A 23,036-nucleotide genomic window follows, 5' to 3' on the forward strand; every position below is an offset into this window, starting at 1 on the left:
TTGCGACGAACAAATCGAACAAAAGCAGGTGAAATAGTTCAACACAACGAATGCTTCAAGTGGTTTCCTCAAATTCAACTGAAAATGCAACTTATAATGATTTCTCCAGTCTCAAAATTATTCACCCCCTTCATGGCGAGCATCTTTAGTACTTAGTAAAGCTCCTTTTGCTGTTATGACCTGCTGTAAACGAGATGCAGATCTTCTGGCAGCGTTCCTGAGGAATCTTATCCCGTTCTTCATGAGCAATGGCTTCCAGTTCAGTAATATTCTTGGGTTTGCGTGCTGCAACCGCCTTCTTCTAATCCCACCAGAGATTTTCTATGGGGTTCAAGTCAGGTGACTGTGATGGCCCTGTAGAATCATCCATAAATTCTTCTGTAACCAAGCCTTGGTGGAATTTGAGGTATGTTTGGGATCATTGTCCTGTTGGAAGATCCAGTGACGCCCAAGCTTCAGCTTCCTCACAGACGGCATGACGTTTTCTCCTAGGATTTCCTGATACTTCAATGAATCCATCTCGCCTTCCACACGCTGCAGGTTTCCAGTGCCAGAGGATGCAAAGCAGCCGCAGAGCATCACCGAGCCTCCACCATGCTCGACTGTGGACAGAGTGTTCTTTCTTCATTCTTCTTCCTCCAGACATACCGCTGATCCATCGTGCCGAAAAGTTCCCCATTTGTTTCATCGCTCCACAGAACAGAATCCCAAAACCTCTGTGGCTTATTTATATGATTTTGCATGACTTTTCTTGTGCTTTTGGGTCAGTAGTGGTGTAAGTCTTGGAGTTCTGGCCTGGAAACCTTCTGCGTTTAGTACACACCTTACTGTGCTCACTGAAATCTCACTGCAGGTCTTTTGCAGTCACTCGAGGGTTTTTCACAACCTGCCTTCTCAGAAATCTGCTTGAAACCGTCGATAGCTTCCTTTTTCTAGCCAGTTCAGGTATTTCATCATGTGTTCCAGCTCAAGCACACCTGGTGCAACTAATGAAGCCCTTGATTAGACACATCAGGTGTGCTTGAGACGACACCTGTTTTGCATATTTGTGCTGTTGTGAGGGATTCTATTCAGGGGGTGAATAATTTTGAGACTGGAGAAGTCATTATAAGTTGCATTTTCAGTTGAATTTGTGGAAACCACTTGAAGCATTCGTTATGTTGAACTATTTCAATCGCTTCTGTTTGATCTGTTCATCGCAAAGAGCTGAAAATCTGTACATTTTGACAATAAACCTGATTTGGAGTGGGGGTCGAATAATTTTGTGTGTGAGACAAATAAATCTTGAAACGTTTAAAGCGAGAAGCACATCCATGGAACCGAGTATCTGATCTCATGAATTTAATTAAATAATTATATCATCATCAACAACAATAATGACAAAATACTCGACGGACATTTATAGGTGTTTCACACGCACTCTAATCAGTGTACTGACATCCTGCATGAACTTAAAGACACACTGGTACTACATCAGGACACCTAGAGCAGGAAAGTAGATATCTCTGCATGCTTCTTCTGGGTGTGTTTGTGGGAATCAGGGGACTTCTCGTCTCCGTTTCACAACCAGATACACAAAAACAAAGAGAGAGAGAAAAAGAGAAATGTGGAGTGTGTGCAGTTTATTTCTGGGTGATGGGGAAAGAGTTCTGGTCCATGAGCTCCCCAACTTTCTCCTGCAGTATGTGCACAACTTCAGCCAAAATAAAAACGTGTGTATCGTCCAGGTCCTGAATGATGAACTTCTTCCCCAGAGCCGAGGTCTCATCCAGGTACAGGAGGAACTGCTTCATCGCAGGATCGCTGAGGTTGAAGGCAAGACATTGAAGTTATATAGCTACGTTTAAGCAGTAAGCTTTAAAAGATAAGAGAGATATTTTAAGAGGTTAAAAGATAAGAGCTTACCACTCCACAAGAACTCCTTTTAACACATTCACCATGTTTAAAACAAAAACTAAAGTCAGCTCGCAGCCCAAATCCTCTGAATAAGCGTCCCTGTGTAGATGAAGAGGAATAAAAACAGGGTTAGGAGCGAAATCAAAACATTCAACATGTGCTAATCTAACCAAGCTAGCTAGCTAGCTAGCGAAGGTGAAGTTATAGAGATAGCATTGGCTGTGAAAACAGCTGAACTCGAAACGTTGTAGCGTTTTAGACTACAATAATGATTTAAAACACCACAACGTGTATTTAAATGTGTGCCTACGATAAAACATAAGTTATTTAGATATATAATATACGAACGTTAGAAACGCTGTGCGCGTATATACCGGGTTTTACGGTAAACACAAGGCGCTTTGGAGGAAAAGGGACAGTTTATTTGTTTTGGTTAAAATATTGACTTCTTGTCAAAATTCCTCAAATAAAAATGCTCGCTTTGGCTAAGTTTGTTCACCACAAACAATCCAGTTTTTACACATAAATATAATATACAAAATAATTAACACATCAGTTCTATAATTGTACAATAACTAGATAAAATACACCGTACGGTTTATTATTGTAAGATATTTACTGCACTGTTCTATTGTTATTTAATACGACAGCTATTTACTGTCATCGTTCTGAAATAAAAAAAAAGACAATAAAGGACATGCTGTGTAAGAAAGAGTGACGTCAGTGATGTTCTACATTTTTTTTATTTAAATGTTTTATTTATTAATTAAAATAAACGATATATTCCTGAAAGGCTCCTCCTATAGTATGTGCTCTTGTAATCTGAAATTAATTTAGTTTTGTTAAAAATAGTTTTTTCGTGTTGTTTTTTTTTTGTGTATGGTGAAGAAAACAAACCACACAACGCGCTTAGTGGTTACCGTAAAACCTCGTACTGTGGCCACTGTGAGTTTCTACCGCAGTCGTGTTAGCTTGCTATTATATCATTACTGAGACTCATCGCTCACCAAACACTCGTGTGTTCAGTTTAACACACCGTATCACCGTCTCTGTACATTTATTCAAAGAAAACGGTCAAAAATCTGTTTTTGTGCCATGAAGAGAATAATACTTACAAAGTGAGTGAGCTCCTGTTGTTTTTGTCGCTTATTACTGATGTAACGCCGCTACAACAGCGCCATCTAATGTACTGGAGTATATTACAACATTAAAATGGCGTGCAAAAGTTTGTATCCCCACGTTTTCTGAATGGAGAAAGGGACAAGAAAATAAATCTAATTAATTTGCTAAAAAAAATAAAAATATGAAAGAGAAAGAAAAGTAACGTGTGTGTACTTTGTGCCAAAACAACAATCTATAACAAAGAAAAAGACCTATCATGAGCTATCATGACCCTCCTGGTCTCCACGTTGGACTTGAAGAAAGCAGAGTATACTTATGCATAAGTATTCGCCCCCCTTGACTTTTTCCACATTTTGTAGTTACAACCTGGAGCTGAAATGACTTGATCTGGGATTATATGTCATGAATCTACACATAATATTGAATTGTGATTATATAAGTATTCACCCCTGTCACTGCGAAAATTAGTTACCATCAGATGTCACATCGAATCATCTGAATGGAGTCGACAAGTGTGTAATTATTATAATTTTTTTTTTACATTTCAGTTACATAAATCATCCATTCATCCATCCATCCATTCAATCCATCCAAACTGTCCAATCATGTATTCATTCATTCAATTCCATCAATCTATCCATCCATTCATCCAAGCTATTATCCATCCATTCGATCCAATCCATTCACCCATTCCATTTAATCCATCCAAACCATCCATCCATCCATCCATCCATGTATTCATTCATTCATCAATCAATTCCATCAATCCATCCAATTTATCCATCCATGTATTCATTCATTCATTCATCCATCCAATCTATCCCATCCATCCGATCCAATTCATCCACCCATTCCATTTAATCCATCCAAACTACCCATCCATCCATCCACTTATTCATTAATTCATCCATCTATTCAATCAATCCACCCAACCCTCCCATCCATTCCATCCAATCAGTGCTGGAAGATAGAATGAGCACTCTACATTGCTTCGGGGTGTAAACCAGTGTGAGAGAGACGTCGTGTAACGGACCGGAGCCCTGTCTTGGCTGTTCCCACTTCTGATCATGAAGGAACATCTCTGAGGTTTTTATTAACACGCTTAATCTAATACATTATAGTTTCTATAGCAACAGCTCATTCACAAAGACTCGTACAGCGGATGCGCCGCATAAACGGATTAAAAACGTGTAATTGTTGAAACGGTAATGTTTATTTAACATTTATGGAAGGAGTCTCCAGTGTCAGTGCTTTCTAACAGTCAGACGGAACGCTGTGAACTCCACCACGGGAAAGTCCTCAGCACAGAGAACTGCATTTCTATTTGATCTTTTAATGAAAACACGTCAAGACGTGCTTTTCCAGGAAAACGACCCATTTCACCATGGTAACAGTAACTCACCCGTGTCAGACTCCTTATCAGCTTTTGCGCTCGGCTGTATATTCTCATTATTATCAAGATAATAATTTACACAAGGCTCTCGAGACTCCACTCCGAACACATCAGATGACACACAAACAGCCACTTTATTTGTTGTGCTTAAGTGCTGGCGGTACATTTTGGCACGGATTGAACCCTTAAATCATCATCAAGGACACGTACTCTGATCATTTCAACGGGAACACTGACGTACAAAAAAATACCGTTTGTACAATTAAAATCCATCCGTATATTTGAGGTAGTGGCACCAAATCTGGCAAGTCAGCAGTACGCTGATCCTCCATCTGGTTCTTAGTGTTCCAACAGTGTGCTAGGAAGCATCCATAAAAACAACTAATAACCGTTACAGGAAACTGACAGAGTGTAAATGAAATGGAATAAATATATATAATGGTCACACAGTATCTCTGAACAAAATGAATCCAAACCAATCGGTAGTAGAAGTGTTCAGAGATAATGTTTTTTTTTTTTTGCTTGTTTATTTATTTTTTTTTGCATTTTCTGGTGTATTCCAAATGACTTCCTGTTAACTCCAGAGATTAAAAAAAAAAAAAAAATCCTGAAGATGACACGATAAAGACGTCAACACGAACGTTCAGCTGACGATCTGTTCACCGAGAGCGTCCTGAATAAACCGCAAGCTCCGTTTGTAGAGAAACGTGTCCTTCTTCTCGGGTTTGCAGATGTTCAGATGATCCACAGCCACTTCCACTAGATCTCCGATACCCAGATCTGCAAGAAGTACAGGGAAATGATGAGAACTCCGCTAAAGAGAATTTTAATTTGAATATGCAAATAACTGACGCCGCATCAACAGTTCTGTAGAGGTTCATCCTGAATTCGGGACAATCTGTCGACAAAGATTCTTCTTACGACATGGGAAAGCTGACGCTCGCAGCGAGCTACGACGTGTTTGGCTTCTGTTTAGACTTTACAAGCCCTCAAAGAGCTAAAAACAAACAGATAAATAAATAAAATGCCAGAGAGACGTTGTTTGTACACTTAATCGGTTATTTTAATGCGATTTTTTTTTTATACTTAAAGTAAGGAATAAAACACTTATGATGGTGTTATAGGAAAATAATCGATGATCTAATCTTGTAAATACTGATCATTGTATATATAAATAAGATAAAATGTCAAAAATCTGCTAAAAAAGACGTCCACGATGGCCGAGAGCACGTTGAAATATCGCAAATTGATTGAAATTAATTACGTAACGGAGGGATGATCAAACAGATTTTCCCGCTCATAGGTCGTAACCATGACGAACATCGCAGCGGCGTGTTTAAGAGAGTCAAGATCTCCTTTTCGGAACTCCACGCTGACGTACCTGCTGACTCGGCAGGAACCACTAATATGTTTAGCATCGGGCCGACTGACGTGGGCAGAGTTTCAGCAAAGCTCAGGATCTTGAACTCTTTGTCTTGTGCCATGTTGAGGAAATTCTCGTTCAGGTCTCGTAAGGTTGGAGAGTCTGCGACAACGATTTAAAAAGAACAAAAAAAGTGAGAGAGGATGAAATGAACAACAACAAAAAAAAACCCCACTGCTGAATAAAATGTGACGGGGGGGGGGAAAAAAAAGCACAGCAGGTCTAACCTTTGCAGAGCTCTCGGACTTCTACGGAGGGAAACAGGACATAGCGTACGCTTACGGAGTACTCGGCCATGAAGGTGCCGCGGTGAGGAACGCTGTAGAACAGCACGCCCTTTGTGTTCTTGACCAAGGAGCTCAGCTCAGGATCCTTAGACGCATCTAACAGCATCTTTTTCACCAGCAAGCCTAGTGAAGTACAAACAGAGGTCTGTACAGGAATACTCATTCACCTGTAGATTACAGGTATATACAGCCAACTACAGCTCGACCGATCGATCGGTTTTGCCGATTAATCCACGCCGATAGTTTAATCCCGAATGCGGGAGCGGCTGAGAAGGATCCGCCGTCATTATACTGTACGAGAGCGGCCTCTAGAGGCGAAAAAAAGCCATCACTGTCTAATTTTGTTGTGTTATTTGAAGTGTTTTTTTTTTAAAATTATTATTCATTTTGGATGTCTCTATTTTCATTTGTTATTTGGAGTGTTACTTTTTGGTTCATGTTTATCACTAGTCAATATATATTAATATTTATATATTTGTTTCATTAAAAAAAAAAAGTGCAGTACATTTTCATGGCGCAGTCAGTTCTGTTTATTTTTGTAATAAATATAATTCTTTATTATTAAACTCCAGTGTTAATGCTGCTAGCATTAAGAGCCACCCTGTGACGTCAGAGCGACAACAGACAGAGCGCTAATGTCTCACAGGAAGTAACTGTCAAATCAGCAGCAGAATCACTAATAAGAAAACTTTTCCATATAAATGTTCTATGTGTTTCAGGGTGCAGTTTTATTTCTTTAAGTTGAAAACCTGAAGCACCGATGACTAACCTCCCATACTGTGCGCCACCCAAACCACCGGCCGTTCACCTACTCCTGCAGCTTTCAGCTTCTTCAGCAGCTCTCCGCTACGATACGCTAAAGACTTCCTGCACAGACCACCAGATGATTAATCTCACTCGAAATGTGTCCATCAATACAAACCCCTGTTTTTTTTTTCTCCCTTCTTCACCTCTGGTTTTCAGCAGGACACTTGGCCCTCCAGTCGCTCAGATGCGTGTCGTACTCTACAGACAGGATCCTCAGGCTGGGACAGTCGGCTGCTAACCACGACTGCAGGTCAGACAAACCAATAAGAACACGAGGAAAAGCGGTACACGATATCCGCAGCCGGAACACCGTCTTTCCGAGATGTAGCGCGTACCTTAGGCCAGCACTCGGTGTAATCCTCATGGATTCCTGCAGATTTTTCATGTTCTGTCAGATCGCAGTCTTTCTGTCGCCATGTTTTGAAAGCAGCTCCCAGAAGGCCATGCACGAACAGAACGTCCGCCTTGATGGGCTGGCTGGGGTCAGAGCAGCGGAGGAGCAGAACGCTAATCAGCTACGTCGGAAGCAAAGATCATGCTGAGTGATATAGAAATAAAGGTTTCGTGTCAGAGTGAGTACCTGGTGCGACACTGTGGATGTAAAACATAAACTCCGTCCTGGTACTTCTGCACCTCCGTGTCTCGGTCCAGGTTGGCTAAAGCGCGAGCAGCGTGGGACGCCTGCATGATGTGAGGAGACTGCGCCGTCTCGGCCAGGACCCGCAACCAACCTGCGGCGACACGACAGAACGCGTACAATATCTCGTACACATCAGGGTTGTTATCCATATAATAAAAATGCAAGTGTCAATGCACCTATGTGTATTTAAAATCCTTCAAAGTAGACATTTTTTCGTTAAATACTTAAAAGTTAAATACTTTAGAATTCGAATTATACGTGAACTGAGATGAGTTTGTGAATTCCGTGATTCTGATTGGTCAGAAGGCGTCGAGTAATTTCCTATAACAGCAGCTCTGACAGTCACGCACCTGCGAATCACAGCTGTATATGAACGTGCGCGTTCTAGTACGTTATCGTTTCTATAGCGACAGCGTACGCAGGGACTTGCGTAGTGGACACGCTGACTAATCTATCGGTGTGGTGAGGTTTTCTGTAAGGAGACGTTTACTGGACCATTTCTTCAAGACATCATCAAGACGGAGAAGTTTACGCTCTCTGGATTCTTATATAAGACATAAGCCGCGTTTAAAAACAACAACAAAAAAAAAACAACTAAATTTCCACAGATTCGGGCCGAGACACGTCGCGTGACATCATCACGAACACGAGGACAGCTAAAAGGTCTCGTTTACCAACAAACATCACTGCGAAAGACTGCGCGAAACAATTCCGTGCGATTGTGATTTCGCCAATTCAAGTAGTTTTCTGTAAAAAAAAAAAAAAAAAAAGCACGAAAAACTCGCAAATTTTGAGAAAACGCGCAAAATCGAGCGATTTTCGCCGCTAAAAATCTGGTACGGACTGCTTAAGAGGCTCTGACATGTTTTGTGGACGTTCCACAACGTTAAACGTAACTATAAATGGATAAGAAGTATGATGTGTTGTTCGGTAATAAATCAAAATAGTTATTGCTGTGATATAACAGGAATAAAGCGCTCCAGGATGTGCACTTACTGGAAAATAATCATCTCCAGGGTGGTTTTTATTATTTTTTTTTACACTTTTATTATTATTCCTTACATAAACCCTAAAAAATACTGGCAGTGTTTATCCGTATACAGTCCAGATATTAAACCAGCGTCTAAAATGAACACTCCGACACGATAAGCAGGAAGTGTGTGAAGATCTAGCCGAACCTGACTGCACTATGTCTGTGTGTAGGCTCTGGTTCAGCGCCAGGTTCCCGATGATGCGTACGATGTTGCGCTGGATCTTCTGCGAGTCCCGTCGGAGCTGGTAGACTCTCTGTAAAAGCTGCAGTCCTCCGTTGGCCACTATGTGATCACAATGACTCGGCACCTGTGTGGTAAAGATTATAGATATTAATCCAGCACGATAGATGGGTCCGTGTGTGTGTGTGTGTGTGTGTGTGTTCACCTTTGAGTGCTGTACGAGGGCCTGCAGGCAGAAAGACTCCACCTTCTCAGAGGGGACGGAGGTGAGGCTCTGTGCATAGGGCAGTCCGTTTCCCCCGAAACACCACAACCCTCCCTACGATCACAACAAATACGAAAAAAAGTGCTAAGACAACAACGTACACGAGGCCATCTAGGTCGTCAACGGTTACACCGTACATTTTTATCCATTTATAGTTACGTTTCATGTTGTGGAATGTTTCGGCTTTACTAGTGAGCGTTACAAAGCGCTGACACTGGAGACTCCTTCCATAAATGCTATCAAAGATTTTTAAAATCTGTTTATATGCGTAAGGCGTTACTATAGCAACGATAACGTTATCACGAGCGCATTCATATGAACCTGCTGTTATATAGTAGAAAACTAATCAACACCTTCTGACCAATCAGAATCCAGAACTCAACAGCGCTGTGGTGTAAAATGCTCCTGGTGTTGTTTTTTTTTTTTTTTTTTTAAATCATGGTGTTATAATGATGCTTTTATGACTGCGCTTGAAAAAGATGTATTCTTGGTGTGAGTGTGTGTGTGCATGTGTGTGTGTGTGTGTTGCTCACCCGTTGAGAAGCGAGGGACTGAGTGCTCTCTCTCAGTGCCAGCGAAGTGAAATACTGCACACACTGATCCACCTCTGACTGAGGCAAAGAGGCCAGCAGCTGCCTCAACCCGTCCTCTATTAGAAACTCCTGACAACGTGATGCAGCATTAACGCCAGCGCAAACAACCAGATCTCATAATGTAGCAGAATTCACACACACACACACACGTCATAGATGTATACACTCACATCCTCCAGTTTAGGCAGTGTGGGTGGGGACAGGAAGAAGCGCAGGTCTACGTTCGGAGTCCGAGCCAGACCTATAGCCGTGCGCTGGTCTATAGACTGAGCCGCTGTCTGGTAGTGGTAATCTGTGATTGACAGGTCAGCGGGCCAATCAGAAACAGCAGAGAAATAAATGAAGGCACAACACGAGCACAAAGATCATCATATTCTATATTTATGTTATATTCTATATAACTGGCCGTAGACATATATTTCAAGCGTGTTCGACACAAAAGTGTGTGCTTTTCTCAGTACAGGAAATCCGTCGGGAATTACGGTCTGTGCTAATCACATACGCTACAGATGCAGTGGATGGAGATTGAAGAGCTGGTGGTACATTTCATCACACGGTTCTCTCTCACCCTGCCAGTGACTGTGTGCCAGGTCCTGTACGGCCTGCAGCCGCTCTGACCGACTGGTGGAGCTGGTCCGCTTCAGTAACATCCACAGAGCCAACTCATGAGGATCTGCATCCAGATGGCTTAGGCGCTCTAACACACACACACACACACACACACACACACACACAGCATATGAAGTGTCTCCATCTTGTTAAACGGTACAGGAAGACACTCTGTGCTGTTCTTCTCTCCAGGGAGGGCGTCACAAAATAATAATCGTAAGGGTGCGGAGAAGTTTAAAACTGCCGTTGTGTCGAAAAAAAAAAAAAACGATGTAAAAGAAATACGTCCAGGAAGCACTGTATTTACATAACAGATCATAAACAGTGTAACTAGAGCTGGTTCTTACCGTCCAGGGGACGTTGGAGGACTCGTGATGAAATTTCAATAAGTTTCCTCACTGCTTTATGAAGCTCCTTCTTGATTTTATAGGTAAGATCTAGGTGGAAAAAGTTCACTTCAACATCGAGGCAACAAGAAAGCTGTTGTGTTACTCATCGATGCATGTTTTTTTTTTTTTTTTAACCTATAAAGGAGTAGAATATTAACAGATGGAATGATCCTTTGCTCTATGAGTCAGTGTGAAATGGTGTTTGAGTTTATACTAAGGCTATCCGAGAACACGTTAGGACGGTGATGAAAGCAGGAACGTACTGGTGCCAAGGGTCTCCTGTTCTACCTTAGTCATGGGGGTTAGGTAGATATAAGACTTCTGTTTTTCTTGGAGAATAGCCCGAGTGTCGAGGGTGACCGCCTGTCTCAGCGTGACGACCTCGTATGTGATAAAAACACAGGTGCTGTGTAAAGAAAAGACCACAACTAACACCAGATTTCACAGGATTCTTGAACGTTTTACGCTCTCTGAACCGGAGTCTGTTCAGTTTTCTTGCTAATATACGGCCGAGGTCATAAGTTTACATTCGCCTCGCAGAATCAAAAAAAAAACAAAAACAAGAGGCCTGAATTTCACATAACAGATGTTTACATATAGTCCACAAGACACAATAATCACTGAATTTACACAAATGGACCGGTTACTTTGTTTAAAGCCCATGTACATATGTACATGTTTCCCACACGACAAAATAATCATTTATACCGATCATCCTGTTCAAAAGTTGTTTTTTTTAACACTTTATTCCTCACTTAATGTGTAGGCTATTCTACTGGAAACATCTTTGAGACAGAGAAGTAAAAGTCATGTGTTGTTGTGTAATATTTATTGTCATGCACATTAATAATTTTATATAATTTCCTGTACATACGAACAGCCGTCGGATGCAAAAAAAAAGGCACAAATCATCTTTGACCCGCATATAAAATATTCCATATATTATAATATTCCATATATATATATATGTATATATATAGTATGGAATGTTAATCGTACTAAAATCCTTTTAAAGTCATTTTTATATAAGAATGGAGCGCTACTTAAGCTTAAAAAACATCCGATTAAAATAATAGAACGGATAAAACCTACCCCAGTACGATGGCACCGGTTACTTTAGTGATTTTCCCTGCAAGAAAGAAAGAAGTAGAGACCAGTGACGTGAATAACACGGTCCATATGAGTCGCACAGAAGTTACGGTTGTGTGCAAAAGTTTGCACACCCTTACGACAAAATAAAGAAAACAAAGCAATATTCTCTAATATCTCTCTAATAAGGTTACACGCCAAACCTATTTGTATCGTCTGAGCAGATTTTGAATATGCCTTTTCGGCTGTGCATTATAACAATAATGATGATACACCTCAAAAGAAGACGTACAGAAATCTTTCCACGTGATGAATTTCTTCAGGCCCGGACCTGTCGAGCTCAGCCTCCGACATGGGATCAGGCGCAAGGCGTTGACTGACATCTGCACACTGATGGAGAAGGAAAATATCATTTGGGTTCTTCAGTTAAAGTTACACTCTGTGACAAACACAAATTTGCCCTAGAGTTCAAGGACAGCACTGGAGATGCATGTATACACTTAAAATGTGAATATTATCATATTAAAAGCTCTGGATTAATCATAAGAAGCGTACAGAGTGTCTAAAAGAAACAGATTTCCTGAATAACATGGCTGCATGCAGTAATATTTACACCATGTCAATGCAGACTGTTTAGTTTTATGGCTGTTTTAAGAGCTGAATTCAAAATGGCGCCCTGCTCCCTATGTAGGGCACTAATGTAAGGAATGATATAACGGCTTCAAGTGCACTTCATATAAAACAAAGAGGATTTTGATATTCAACCTCAAGCTTGCTAGAAATATCTCATGGTGTACTGTTAGCTGACCAATAAAACTGTTACAAGTTTAACTGTTATTTTTTTTATCGAGTAACAATATATATATATATATATATATATATATATATATATATATATATATATATATATATTTATGGCAAAAACTTCACAATGTTAGCCAGTCACCTCACTGTTATTGCGTTAATGTTAGCCAGATTGGGTTAGCGTTATCTAAAATACCATATAAAATAAAATAAAATAAAATAAAGAACATATGCTAATTTACCTTGTTTAATAGTAGTATGAATACTAGGAAAGATTTATTGACTGAAATCTCTTTCCAGTTTTCATTAATACAGTTGCAGTCAAAGCCTCATGTAAACAGGAAGTATCCGACATATTGAGCTACGCAATTACCGTAAACTAACAAGTATGACGTAACTTTGAAATGGAATCGAGCGTTTACCGTATTTTCGAGAATATCGCACTGTTACTGCGACATCTTGTGGTATTCAGGATGTTTTTAGATGAGGAACAACGAGTACAGTACAGTACCTGCAAGAAGGTCAGTATTTCAGAATTCATTCTTCAATAAATATGTTTTATTAACCCTGAAGTTCTGCTGAGATTTGCTTCACTTCCTGGTTGTTTGAGGTCACTGTTACCACAATGATTAAAGTGTGAAAATGATCATTATAATTATGAAATAAGACCTTTTTTTTTTCCCTGCATAAATGTTCCTTTCCATTTATCCTGAGCTTATTGAACTGTTGAAATAATAGAAATAAGCGTATCATTAACTCTTACATTTACTGGAGTAGGAATGTGCATTGCAGAAAAGCAGCTAAATATAGAAATAACCATATCATTTCTTCATTTACACAAAATAATGAAAATAATATAGCTGTATATGTTCTATATATGTTATTGAAGAAATATAAATATCCCTTTTGTTTAAAAAAAAAATCACAGGAAAAATTGTTTTCCAAAATATTAACTACACACTCACTAACCAGGCAAACTAACTATGTGCAAAAAGTACATACACATCATCTGGGCAACAGGACAGCCAAATGTAAACTTTTTCCGGAGATTTACAGGTGTATACCACACATGCTCACAGACGCAGCCTTCCCCCCTCTGTGGAAACACTGCAAAATGTAATTTTTTTTGAGAGAGAGAGAGAGAGAGAGAGAGAGAGAGAGAGCATGTGAGAGCATGTATGTGTGTCTGACTGTGTGTGTGTGTGTGTGTGTGTGTTTGTGTGTGAGAGAGAAAGAGAGAAAGAGAGAGTGAATGACCAAGAGAACATGTATATGTGTGTCTGTGTGTGTGTGTGTGTGTGTACACGTGAGAGTGAGAGCAAGTATGTTTGTCTGACTGTGTGTGTGTGTGTGTGTGTGTGTGTGTGAGTGTGAGACAGAGAGAGAGAGAGAGAGAGAGAGAGAGAGAGAGAGAGATTTGCACCTTCTGGTACCAAACAGATTCAAGGCATGTGAAAATCCTTTTCCTTCTCCTCTTCCATTTCCTCTTCCATTTCCTCTTCCTCCCACAGAAAATTACCCGAGTCAACATCACATGTGTGTAGCTGTGTCATAGCGGATCTTAAACATTATCATTAAGCAAAAAACACATTTCTGAACAGATCTTATGTAATTGGGAAAATTCATGAAATATCAGGATAAGAAAAATAACGATGCATATGTATTTTTATTTATTTATTTATTTATTTACTATTTGAAGAGGGTCTGGGGTCATATAGATCCCAAACAGAACATAAGGGTTTCGCCACTTACTAGATATGAAGCGTTATATCATCACCTATTCGGTTTTTTTGTTTTGCTGCAAATAATATGTTCAAAAAGTGAAAAAAAAACCAGGATATGTGACTCAAGACCTGATAGTTTTCTTTATTTAATCAACTTTCATGAACAAATTATTTTAAAACATGAATAGCAATAATCTTGACATGTACACTTGTATACAGTTTATGCAGTTTAGGGTTGTTGCATGTTGTAGGTGATTAAAATGTTTATTTATTTTTAAAATCATCAATTAAAAACAAATCAAAACAAAACCCATACTAGTTTAAAAAAAAAAGTTAAGGTGTTTATATTAGTCTGGCAGAAAATATTATTTTCTGATTTTGTGTAGAAAGTTTGCAGATATACCAGAGGCATGTTGCATTGAGAAGGGCAACTAGTCTCAAGAGCAACAGAAATGTACAGAAATTATTTATGTTAAATTACCGTCATGGTCTCGCATGATTTGGAGGTGATTTCCATCTTTACATCATATATTTTCCTAAAAACAGTCTGTTCATGGTTGCTGACATTATTATTATTACAGGATTAAGGGTAAACATGCATTTTATAGAGCACGTCTCTTTAAAGAATGCTGTAATTTCTGTTAGCTACTATAATTATAACTATTAATCATCAAAAATATCCAATCTTTAAATGGTCAGGTCAACAAAGTGAGAGCTTAACTTGGACACTCCTCTGTAAATGTGCTGTTAATAACGAAAATAAAAGAAGTGCGTTATAAAATACTTGGGGTGTAAACCTTTCCCATGAAACGATTCTGATTCTTAAGGCAATCTGTATCCACACATCTGTGTAATTACATATCTACATTAACAAATGTTTTCAACACAACAAGCGTTTTTGTAAACAGATTGATATTCTGTATGTATTTGTTGGTTGTTGTTGTTTTTTTCTCCCATTTTTATTATTATTGTCAATTCTTTTGCCATATAAATTATAGTCGACATATAACGATTGAATATTATTGTTGATATTTTACCTTTACTGCATAAATTAAAAAAAAAAAAAAAAGATATAGGAGTTGTGATGTTTCTCAGCATAGCAGAATCCATGGATGTTCAGTTAGCAATCATGCTAAATGTAATTAAGTGTAATTTTAGTCATGCAAAGTAAAAATTTATTTAAATGAAAAAAAAATTGAAGGAAAATATTTATAGTCATGTTTAATCATTCTCCACTTTTTACATTATCTGTGTAAAAGAGCTTGCTAGGTCATTAGCCTCAATGATAAGTTGGCTCTGTTGTGCCTGAGAGTGTTGTTGTGAATTTAAGATTGAGTTGTTAATTCAACAAAATAATGCCAACATAATGAAAATCTGAGATATTTAAATACATTGCAAGTTTAGGGGTTGTATAGACTAGCGAACTTATCACTGTTGTAAGGATGTTGAAGTGGAGCGGACTTAACTTACTCAAACGAAATTTACTTCATTATTCTGGAAATATTTCAGACAGAATGAAGTCTGACCTTTCTTTTCTTTTCTTTTCATAATGGAATGTTGTCACTTTTATTATATCACTTTTATGGTTAAGTGTAGGCTCTCAACGTTCACCTCAAAGATACGACTCAAGGAGCCGACTCGTTTGATACATCAATACTTAATGTCGATGTATGCAGTGTCGTTACTCTTGTAGTGTGATTTAATCGGTTAAAAAAATATTTTAAAAAAAACAAACAAAAAAAAAAACGAGCAAAAGACGGTGAATAACTTTAGCGCGGTTTAGAAAAAAGGCGATGAGTCGTTTGGGAGCCTAAAGAGTCGGATCTTCTTAGTGAGCTGCGTCAAATGATCTGACTCACTGAAAAGAGCCCTGATTCATGAGTCATTCGTTTTCAATGGACACTTGCACGCGGGCTGCTGGGAACGCCGACTTACTGCGCATGTGCAATTCGGATCAGCTTCATGCTACAGATAACGTTTTCCAGTTGAACATATGTTCAGGGAACGCGTTATTCACAGTTTTAAATAAAATAAAATAACAGAAAAATAAACATTTACCTCATAATTACACAACAAATGTTATTAGTCAAACTGAGTAATATTTACATGTAACGTTTGGTTGCTAGCTAGTTAGGAATACAACATAAACAGCTAGCTTCCTTGATAACTACATTAACACACCAATATATTTGTCAAAAATGTGAAGTAATTGTTTGTATTTTAACTCCAATGTTTTATGTAGGCCACAGATATCAATAAATAAATGTATGATTGTTGTTACTAGCCTAAAATGAAACGTTTCTCTAAGCATCATTTTCCATATTTGTGAAAATTCCCAGTTTAAATGTCTAATGATTATAAAACGGTGTACTATGATGCGTGGATTCAGTATTTTGCAAATTTCTCGCACTGATTTATTTCTGTATTTATTTTGTAGTTAACAGTGCAGTCTGAAGAAGCCTTGGAGCTGGATATGTAATTTATATCCTGTGTATGGCTGTTAATTGAAGTGCAGTCATCTACTCTCTGCTAATTACTGGTCAACTAGTAAAGTTGTGCGTAAAGGTTTGCGTAAGCCAAACCGAATGAAAAATTTCAGCTTGATTTACAAAAGGAACCGAGGATTCCCGACACTCATTTGCATGTAGTTCCGCCCCCAAAACTCCATAAAAGGTCACGTGCACAGGCAGCTGGGAGCACGAAATGAATGATCAGTGTAAAGGCTAATAGACAGAAGTGGAAGTTAATTTGACTCCCTTCTATGCCGATAGAAATATTTAATAATATATCATATTCACTATAATAAGCGACTGCTAAAGACATTTGTTCACAGTTTACGACAGACCGGCCCGTCCTCTGTTTATACAGTTTTACTTGTTTTAGTTTATGGATTTGTATCGGCTCGTCTTCTTTATTTTTTTTTAATATTGTTTAATTAAAGCCAATAAAATAAAACAATTCTTTTTCATGAAATGTTCTCAATGGTACTCTTAGTCCATGACCTAGTGAACTAGCATGAGGATGTGTTTTTGATAGAGACTCTAAAGCTTTTCTATAAGTCGCTCTGGATAACGGCTTCTGCTAAACGTCGTGAACGTAATAAACAATAAGATATTTAACCTCCACAGTGTATTCCAGATCTAAGAGTGCGGCAGTCCGTGAATATGATCTAATTTGAATAATTTGCAATCGTTGGCAAATCACTGTAGTAGAAGAAGAGTAACAAATTTCAGACCCCGTCACACCACCCTGTTGTGGATTATTTTCCTAGAACGTCGCATAAGTTCTTCTTAGCGCCAATCTTGAGCAGCTACCAGAATCCACATAACTGGTGGTCAATAGAAAAAGTTCTGGGGAAAGTTTCAATACTTTGTGTAATTAAAAAAAATGCCTAATATGTGAAATAGAAAGACATTTTGGACTTCGTTTCAAAGTTTGTAATGATGTCATGTTGCAGCTGTTGCAGGTCACCATACAGGAGGTCAGATACATTAAAGAATGCCTACCTCAGGGAAACGGAAATCCAGCCAGTGCATCAAGGAACATCAGGTCACTGTCAGGATGTACGCAATGTACTTTTACTGGCGTACCTCCCAAAAATGATGTAAGTATGAATACACTTCAGTCATGTGCTATGTTCAACATGTACTAGTGGAGTGGTTTATTTGATTGACGAGCTGTTAGGGCATGTCAGTGTTTTGGCTTGTTTTGCCGATGCTAAGTACTGAGAGACCGTCTCAATTCAGGCATCGCGAACAAGTGGTTGCTGGAATCCTAAATGACTCGCCCTCCACCTTCCCACCCACCCCAGTCCTACTTCTCAAACTGCAACCTGTAAACGCTTGAAAACATCAGCGGTAACATCCACGACCTCATCATCTCTTAGCAGCAAAATATCGTACAAAACATGAATTCTTACGTTGCCCCCTAGTGGCGTGGAGGCTCTAAGTGACTACTTTATTCTGCTTATACCTAGAAGTTTACATTAAAAACGAGAACCCAGGACAAAATTGATCCACTGTTAGATAAAGCTTGTTTGTCTGCATCGCTTTAGTCTTTTGGTACAGATGAAGCGAGGGTAAAATGCACCTACATCTCCTATCAGCCGGTGGAATGGCATCGTGGGTAATGTAGGAAAGGGTTAACCAAAGTGAAAACAGAATAAGGGGTCGATGAAAGGTTCTTTGAATGTGTTAATTATAACGATTAATATGCAAATCATTCAAGCATGGATTTTCCTTTTATTGTTACAGCTAAGCATGAAATCAAAGTTTAATAGAAGGGATTTTAAAGGAGGTTAATCAATTAAGAATACACAGTCACGTCTAAATTTTTTATTAAAGATGTCAACAAAATACACTGTGAATAAACACATTTTTATAACAATGACTCCATGCATACTGAGTCATCAGCGTTCAGTCATTACACTCGTTACACAGTTTGGTAGTGAGTGTGACCGGTGTTCTGTCTCCAGTTTAAGTGCCAGTAATCCTATCATTACAGTCGTTCTCTCTGGACGTCTATCTCAGTGACTGTAACAAAAATGACAATTTTGTGTTCACACTGTGCATTGAAAAGCAGCTCGCAATTCAACAAGAGATCATCTAGTCTCTTATCATATCCAGGGCTATGAACGTTCTCCTCCACAAGGGGGCGTTTTATACTCATGCCTCAAGTGCTGGTCTCCTGATAGGCCCGTATGATGCTGTCATACGCTGGTGGAGGGGTCTGTGTGACACTTAAGCTTCTCAGAGTGCTGTTGCCCCAGAAGGAGTCCGGTCTGGGCCTGGGCCTTGGTGGAGTGACCATGGAGCTGGCTGTGCTGTTAGTGCCGGTGGCTCCGGCGCTGCTGGTCAGGGTGCCGTGGTTTCCTTCCTCGGCCTCGCGAGCGATCTGGCTGCACTGGATCAGTGGGTGGAAGGTGGAGGCCCTGAAGCTGTCTTTGCGACCCAGTAGGTCGGCGTGATCGACGGGTGACGACGTGGTTTGCCGATGGAAGGAGAAGGCGGCACTGGCCAGGCTGTTGTTGCTGCGCCGGTCGTAGGCACTGCTCTGGCGACTGAAGACGGGGCGAGTGCGGGGGGACGACGGGCGGCCCGAGGACCGCGGCGCCGGCATGCGGGTGATGGTGGCAGACGCACGACGACGTGCCATCCAAGTGAGGACCACGTACACCAAAGCGCCCAGCAGGAGTCCCACCACCATGGACAAACAGAACGCAAGGATCACGTCTCCTGATGAGAGGGAGGGAGGAGAAATGACCATGGATGCAAAATAAAAAGACAATATAGTTTTTCTTTTTAAACGTCAGTTCATTTTTTAAAATTTATAAGTAGATTACAGAAATCCAGAAGTAGCCTACATTTAGATTGAAAGGGCGGTGTTCAGACTTCTCTTGCTTGATAGCGGCTCGAGTGAGGAGCAGTAATATGTCCAGGCAAGTTGAAAGTGTAATATAAATACACTCAGAAAACTATAGCGTGTCATCTGAGGCCAATATTAAATACGTAAACATGACATGTTAATGAATCAATAGTATCGTCCCTTTAAAATCTAAAAAAAAGCGAAACGTTTGGAGAATGGAAGAGAAATGGAAAAGAAATGGAGACCATCGGAGGAGAAATCTCAATGACCATGTCTGCAAAGTAAGCCATAAACGTAGCAGATGAGTGCTCAGTCAGCTTATCCTTCAAACCGTGAGTATGTTTTCTTTATGAGAGAGAGAGAGAGAGAGAGCGCATCGTATTACTAAAAATTAACATTGGTACTATTTTATTACACCCAAGATACACTTCAATTTAGTGTCTTGGGGCTTTATTTAGATAACTGTCAACACGAGGATGTGCTGGATCAGGTGCTGAATAATAATAATAATAATAATAAGCATGGAAACCATTGTGTTAAATTAAACCCAGCTGTGAATAATGTGATATTACAAGTTAGGACTATTCATCCAGCAATATAGTACCGATACTTATTTTAATGCTTGCCGTCTTATCACTCAGAAGTCATTGTATTTTTCCTACTAATGATTAAATTGTTTCTTGCTTTCATCTTGTACTGTATTACGTTTCACAGCAAGTCAACTCGCAACGTGGTCCCTAATGAAGAAGCCAGAGGCGACAGTGGAAAAAGAAAGCTCTCTTAGACGACATAAGGAAGAAAACAAATGGCGAGGGTTCTTATTATTGTTTTTCCTTATTTCTTCCGCAGTCTTTCCTAAGTTTGGGTAAAAGCAGTCAGGAGTCGTGCTGTGCTGTTCCGCTCTGCTGAAGTGTTCAGAAGAGCTGTTTGGCTCAGGCAGATAGAACCCAGCTTTCAGATGGCTAATGAGGATTATGCGACGGAAAGGCAATTTTGTTCCTCATTATGTTGGAAGCACATAAATGAGCTCGAAATGGGGTGTCATGGTGTTACATCAGGAGTAGTGAATTTTAGCATTATTACTACTGGCAGGGAGCCGTTGAGCTGAAAATTTTACCACAGAACTTTTTTTTTTTAATAAAAAGTTGTGTTTTTCGAAATTAGGGATTTATTTGTGAGCTCTGGCCAAGAAGGCAACACACCAGTTGCCAAAAAGAACACTGACGTATAGAGTACGACAGATTACACTTAAAAATAGTGCTGCAAATCGATTAAAAATGAATTTTCTCTTCTTATAATTATCAACTTGATTGTTTCTTATTAATGAATGAATTAATTGCATTCATTAATCACTAGGATACACACTAGGCGAGCATCCCGATACATAGTATACAGGGTTTAAACTATGACTTAAGAAGTCTTTAATGTGGAAATATGATTAAGATGAATTTTCTGGGAACGTTTGAGTATTTTCTTGTTTTTCTGTTTTTGTTTGTCTTTGTTTTTTTTTTTGCATTCTATATCTGATGCTGTAATTATAGTATCGTTAGTTTAGAGCGGCCTGTCGAGACCCTGCGATGTATAAATCAGACTGCTTGGAATATTTGAAAAAGTCCAAACCAAACAGCAGGAACAAGTATAAAAAAAGTGCACAATTATTCAAATCACATTCGAAATAGTTGATTATTTCAATACTAATAATGACTAATAATAGCATTTCTGAGCATTTCAGTTATTTAGGATAATGATGGTACGTTGATGAAACCTAAACACACATTAAATGTGTATTATTTTGAAGTAAGGGTGCACAAACTTTTGCTTTAGCAGTTCTACAATGGCTCTAGGCCTTGCTCGGTGGAAAACCCTTGACAGAAATCTAAAATATTACTATAAAGATCTAGAAAAGGACCAGTAACAGTTGGAAGGAAGTCACAGAGCAGGAGCTGCGAATGGAAAAATACCTGAGCTCTGTGGTGTTTTTGTGGTTCTCTGTAGTAAAATTCCAGGCTATTTGATTTTCCGTATCCTCTAAAAACAGTTCTGCCCTGAAACTCTTCGGCGCTTAATATCGGACAGAAATATACCGAGATACAGAGAGTGAAGTGTCTTACTCGTGCTGAAGGACTGAAGTATTTCCAGGATGGGATGAGTGCTGTTATCGGCCATCGCTCCGTCCGGACTGACCGAGAAGAAGGGAGCCGAGATGTACATTCACTCTGGTCCTTCAGCTCCTTCACTCCTCCAGCCTCTAGTATATTCCTCTGAATTCACTCTCTGCTTTGTCTATCTCTTTTTTTTTTCCTTCTTTCCTCCTCCCTGTATTCCACAGGATCCCCTCCAAGGCCAGCCAGCCAGCCTGCCTGCCTCACACTGTTTTTCTAGAGGGAAACTGTCACATTTCCTGCTTTTCCTGTATAAAATTAGCAGCGCCCCTTTCCTTATCTCCTCGCTCCAGGGTTCCTGTAGGGCGGAGGGTTCGAGCCGAGCCGAGCCGATCCGACACGTGGGCCGGGCCGAGCTGAGCTGGTCTCTGTGTACAGTAATTGCTATCGTTTCCTGCTCGCCGTGGTTTAATCACGGAGAAACGATGTCACCCCTAAAGTTTTTACGTCGTCCAGCTTTCTCTCATCTTTCCTGCACGGATAATGACACTGCCCTTCGTTCCTTCGCCACTAATGAAAGATCATTTCCTTGTGAGCTCATGTGCTATAATCATATCCTTCGGGGTGATCGAACGCGACGGGGGTCACAGCGAGAAAATCCGTAATTCAGAATCAAGTCTGTGAAAGAAAGATGGAAAGAATTTGAAAAGAAAAACAATAAGATGACCATGTTTAATCTACTTTCCATGTCTGACCACAGTCTGGACGTGGGTTTTTTTTCGGGGGGGGGCGGGGGGGGGGGGGTAATGCAAGACACACTCGGAGAGAACGAGCGTGAAAAACAGGATTTTTCATGATCCCTAACCCCGTCTCAGTTTTTCCACACAAGATGCCAGCACTATCCCGGGTTATCCCGACCACGACGGCCTAGCTCACGGCGCAAACAGCGATAAGATCCGGCACAAAGACGAAAGGCTTTGTCTCAAACCTAGCGCGTCCTTTCATAGTCGAATCGTGTGCTCAGAGGCTTTAGAGTAGGACACTCGGTGTAGTGGAGAGCGTCGCGATTTGGGACGGAGTGCTGGATTGGGTGGACGGGGATGAATGCCAGCTCTGCTGATATTTCCTCTCATTGTTGTCCTGTGTGCTGACGTGAACGGGTCACGCTGAGGCATTGTGTGGAACGCTGAAAGGCATTATCACGTAGCTGTATGTACACAAATAGAGATGCTGGTGAGGGAACGACTGTTTACAGCTGCCGTAACGTGCTGGTTTCAAAGGCGTTCCACAATCGTAAATGTAACGATAGATGGAT

The 23,036-nt window shown here is 39.9% G+C and overlaps 3 protein-coding genes across 5 annotated transcripts; all 3 read right to left on the reverse strand.

The window, feature by feature from the left end:
- Positions 1-1,326: 1,326 nt before the first annotated feature.
- On the reverse strand, positions 1,327-3,091 carry gtf2h5 (general transcription factor IIH, polypeptide 5). Its single transcript, XM_053613820.1, has 3 exons — positions 3,012-3,091; positions 1,906-1,995; positions 1,327-1,803 (listed from the first exon to the last, which is right to left on the reverse strand). Exons 2-3 carry the CDS (start codon positions 1,938-1,940, stop codon positions 1,623-1,625), a joined length of 216 nt encoding a protein of 71 aa, XP_053469795.1. The 5' UTR covers positions 1,941-1,995; positions 3,012-3,091; the 3' UTR covers positions 1,327-1,622.
- Positions 3,092-4,526: 1,435 nt separating this feature from the next.
- On the reverse strand, positions 4,527-12,898 carry serac1 (serine active site containing 1). 3 transcript variants are annotated; one of them, XM_053613816.1, is made up of 17 exons: positions 12,774-12,898; positions 12,020-12,117; positions 11,731-11,767; positions 10,902-11,044; positions 10,597-10,686; positions 10,209-10,337; positions 9,811-9,932; positions 9,581-9,709; positions 8,988-9,101; positions 8,747-8,909; positions 7,509-7,659; positions 7,264-7,405; positions 7,072-7,172; positions 6,891-6,988; positions 6,062-6,244; positions 5,793-5,936; positions 4,527-5,191 (listed from the first exon to the last, which is right to left on the reverse strand). In XM_053613816.1, the coding sequence occupies exons 2-17, from the start codon at positions 12,108-12,110 to the stop codon at positions 5,055-5,057; spliced, it is 1,974 nt and encodes a 657-aa protein (XP_053469791.1). In that variant the 5' UTR covers positions 12,111-12,117; positions 12,774-12,898; the 3' UTR covers positions 4,527-5,054. The 3 variants fall into 3 exon arrangements, with proteins under 3 accessions (XP_053469791.1, XP_053469792.1, XP_053469793.1); XM_053613817.1 differs by lacking the exon at positions 12,774-12,898 and having other exon boundaries at positions 12,003-12,105; XM_053613818.1 differs by lacking the exons at positions 5,793-5,936; positions 6,062-6,244.
- A 5,570-nt stretch (positions 12,899-18,468) lies between these two features.
- On the reverse strand, positions 18,469-22,343 carry myct1a (myc target 1a). The gene is made up of 2 exons (XM_053614705.1): positions 21,731-22,343; positions 18,469-19,489 (listed from the first exon to the last, which is right to left on the reverse strand). Exons 1-2 carry the CDS (start codon positions 21,828-21,830, stop codon positions 18,927-18,929), a joined length of 663 nt encoding a protein of 220 aa, XP_053470680.1. The 5' UTR covers positions 21,831-22,343; the 3' UTR covers positions 18,469-18,926.
- Between the last annotated feature and the right edge of the window lie 693 nt (positions 22,344-23,036).

The sequence above is a fragment of the Ictalurus furcatus genome, chromosome 25, assembly GCF_023375685.1.
Source record: "Ictalurus furcatus strain D&B chromosome 25, Billie_1.0, whole genome shotgun sequence".
In the NCBI taxonomy this organism is placed as follows: domain Eukaryota; kingdom Metazoa; phylum Chordata; class Actinopteri; order Siluriformes; family Ictaluridae; genus Ictalurus; species Ictalurus furcatus.

Excerpts from the sequence above, each read along its gene's own strand:
- gtf2h5 (XM_053613820.1), bottom strand. The coding sequence starts at position 1,940 with ATGGTGAATGTGTTAAAAGGAGTTCTTGTGGAGTG. Across the intron at positions 1,804-1,905 it reads AAAGGAGTTCTTGTGGAGTG|CGATCCTGCGATGAAGCAGT; the intron begins GTAAGCTCTTAT and ends CTTCAACCTCAG.
- serac1 (XM_053613816.1), bottom strand. The coding sequence starts at position 12,110 with ATGTCAGTCAACGCCTTGCGCCTGATCCCATGTCGGAGGCTGAGCTCG. Across the intron at positions 10,338-10,596 it reads CCTCCAACGTCCCCTGGACG|AGCGCCTAAGCCATCTGGAT; the intron begins GTAAGAACCAGC and ends TGTGTGTGTTAG. Across the intron at positions 7,660-8,746 it reads CACAGACATAGTGCAGTCAG|GTTGGTTGCGGGTCCTGGCC; the intron begins GTTCGGCTAGAT and ends GTGTCGCCGCAG.
- myct1a (XM_053614705.1), bottom strand. The coding sequence starts at position 21,830 with ATGTACATCTCGGCTCCCTTCTTCTCGGTCAGTCCGGACGGAGCGATG. Across the intron at positions 19,490-21,730 it reads ACTTCAGTCCTTCAGCACGA|GAGACGTGATCCTTGCGTTC; the intron begins GTAAGACACTTC and ends CCCTCTCATCAG.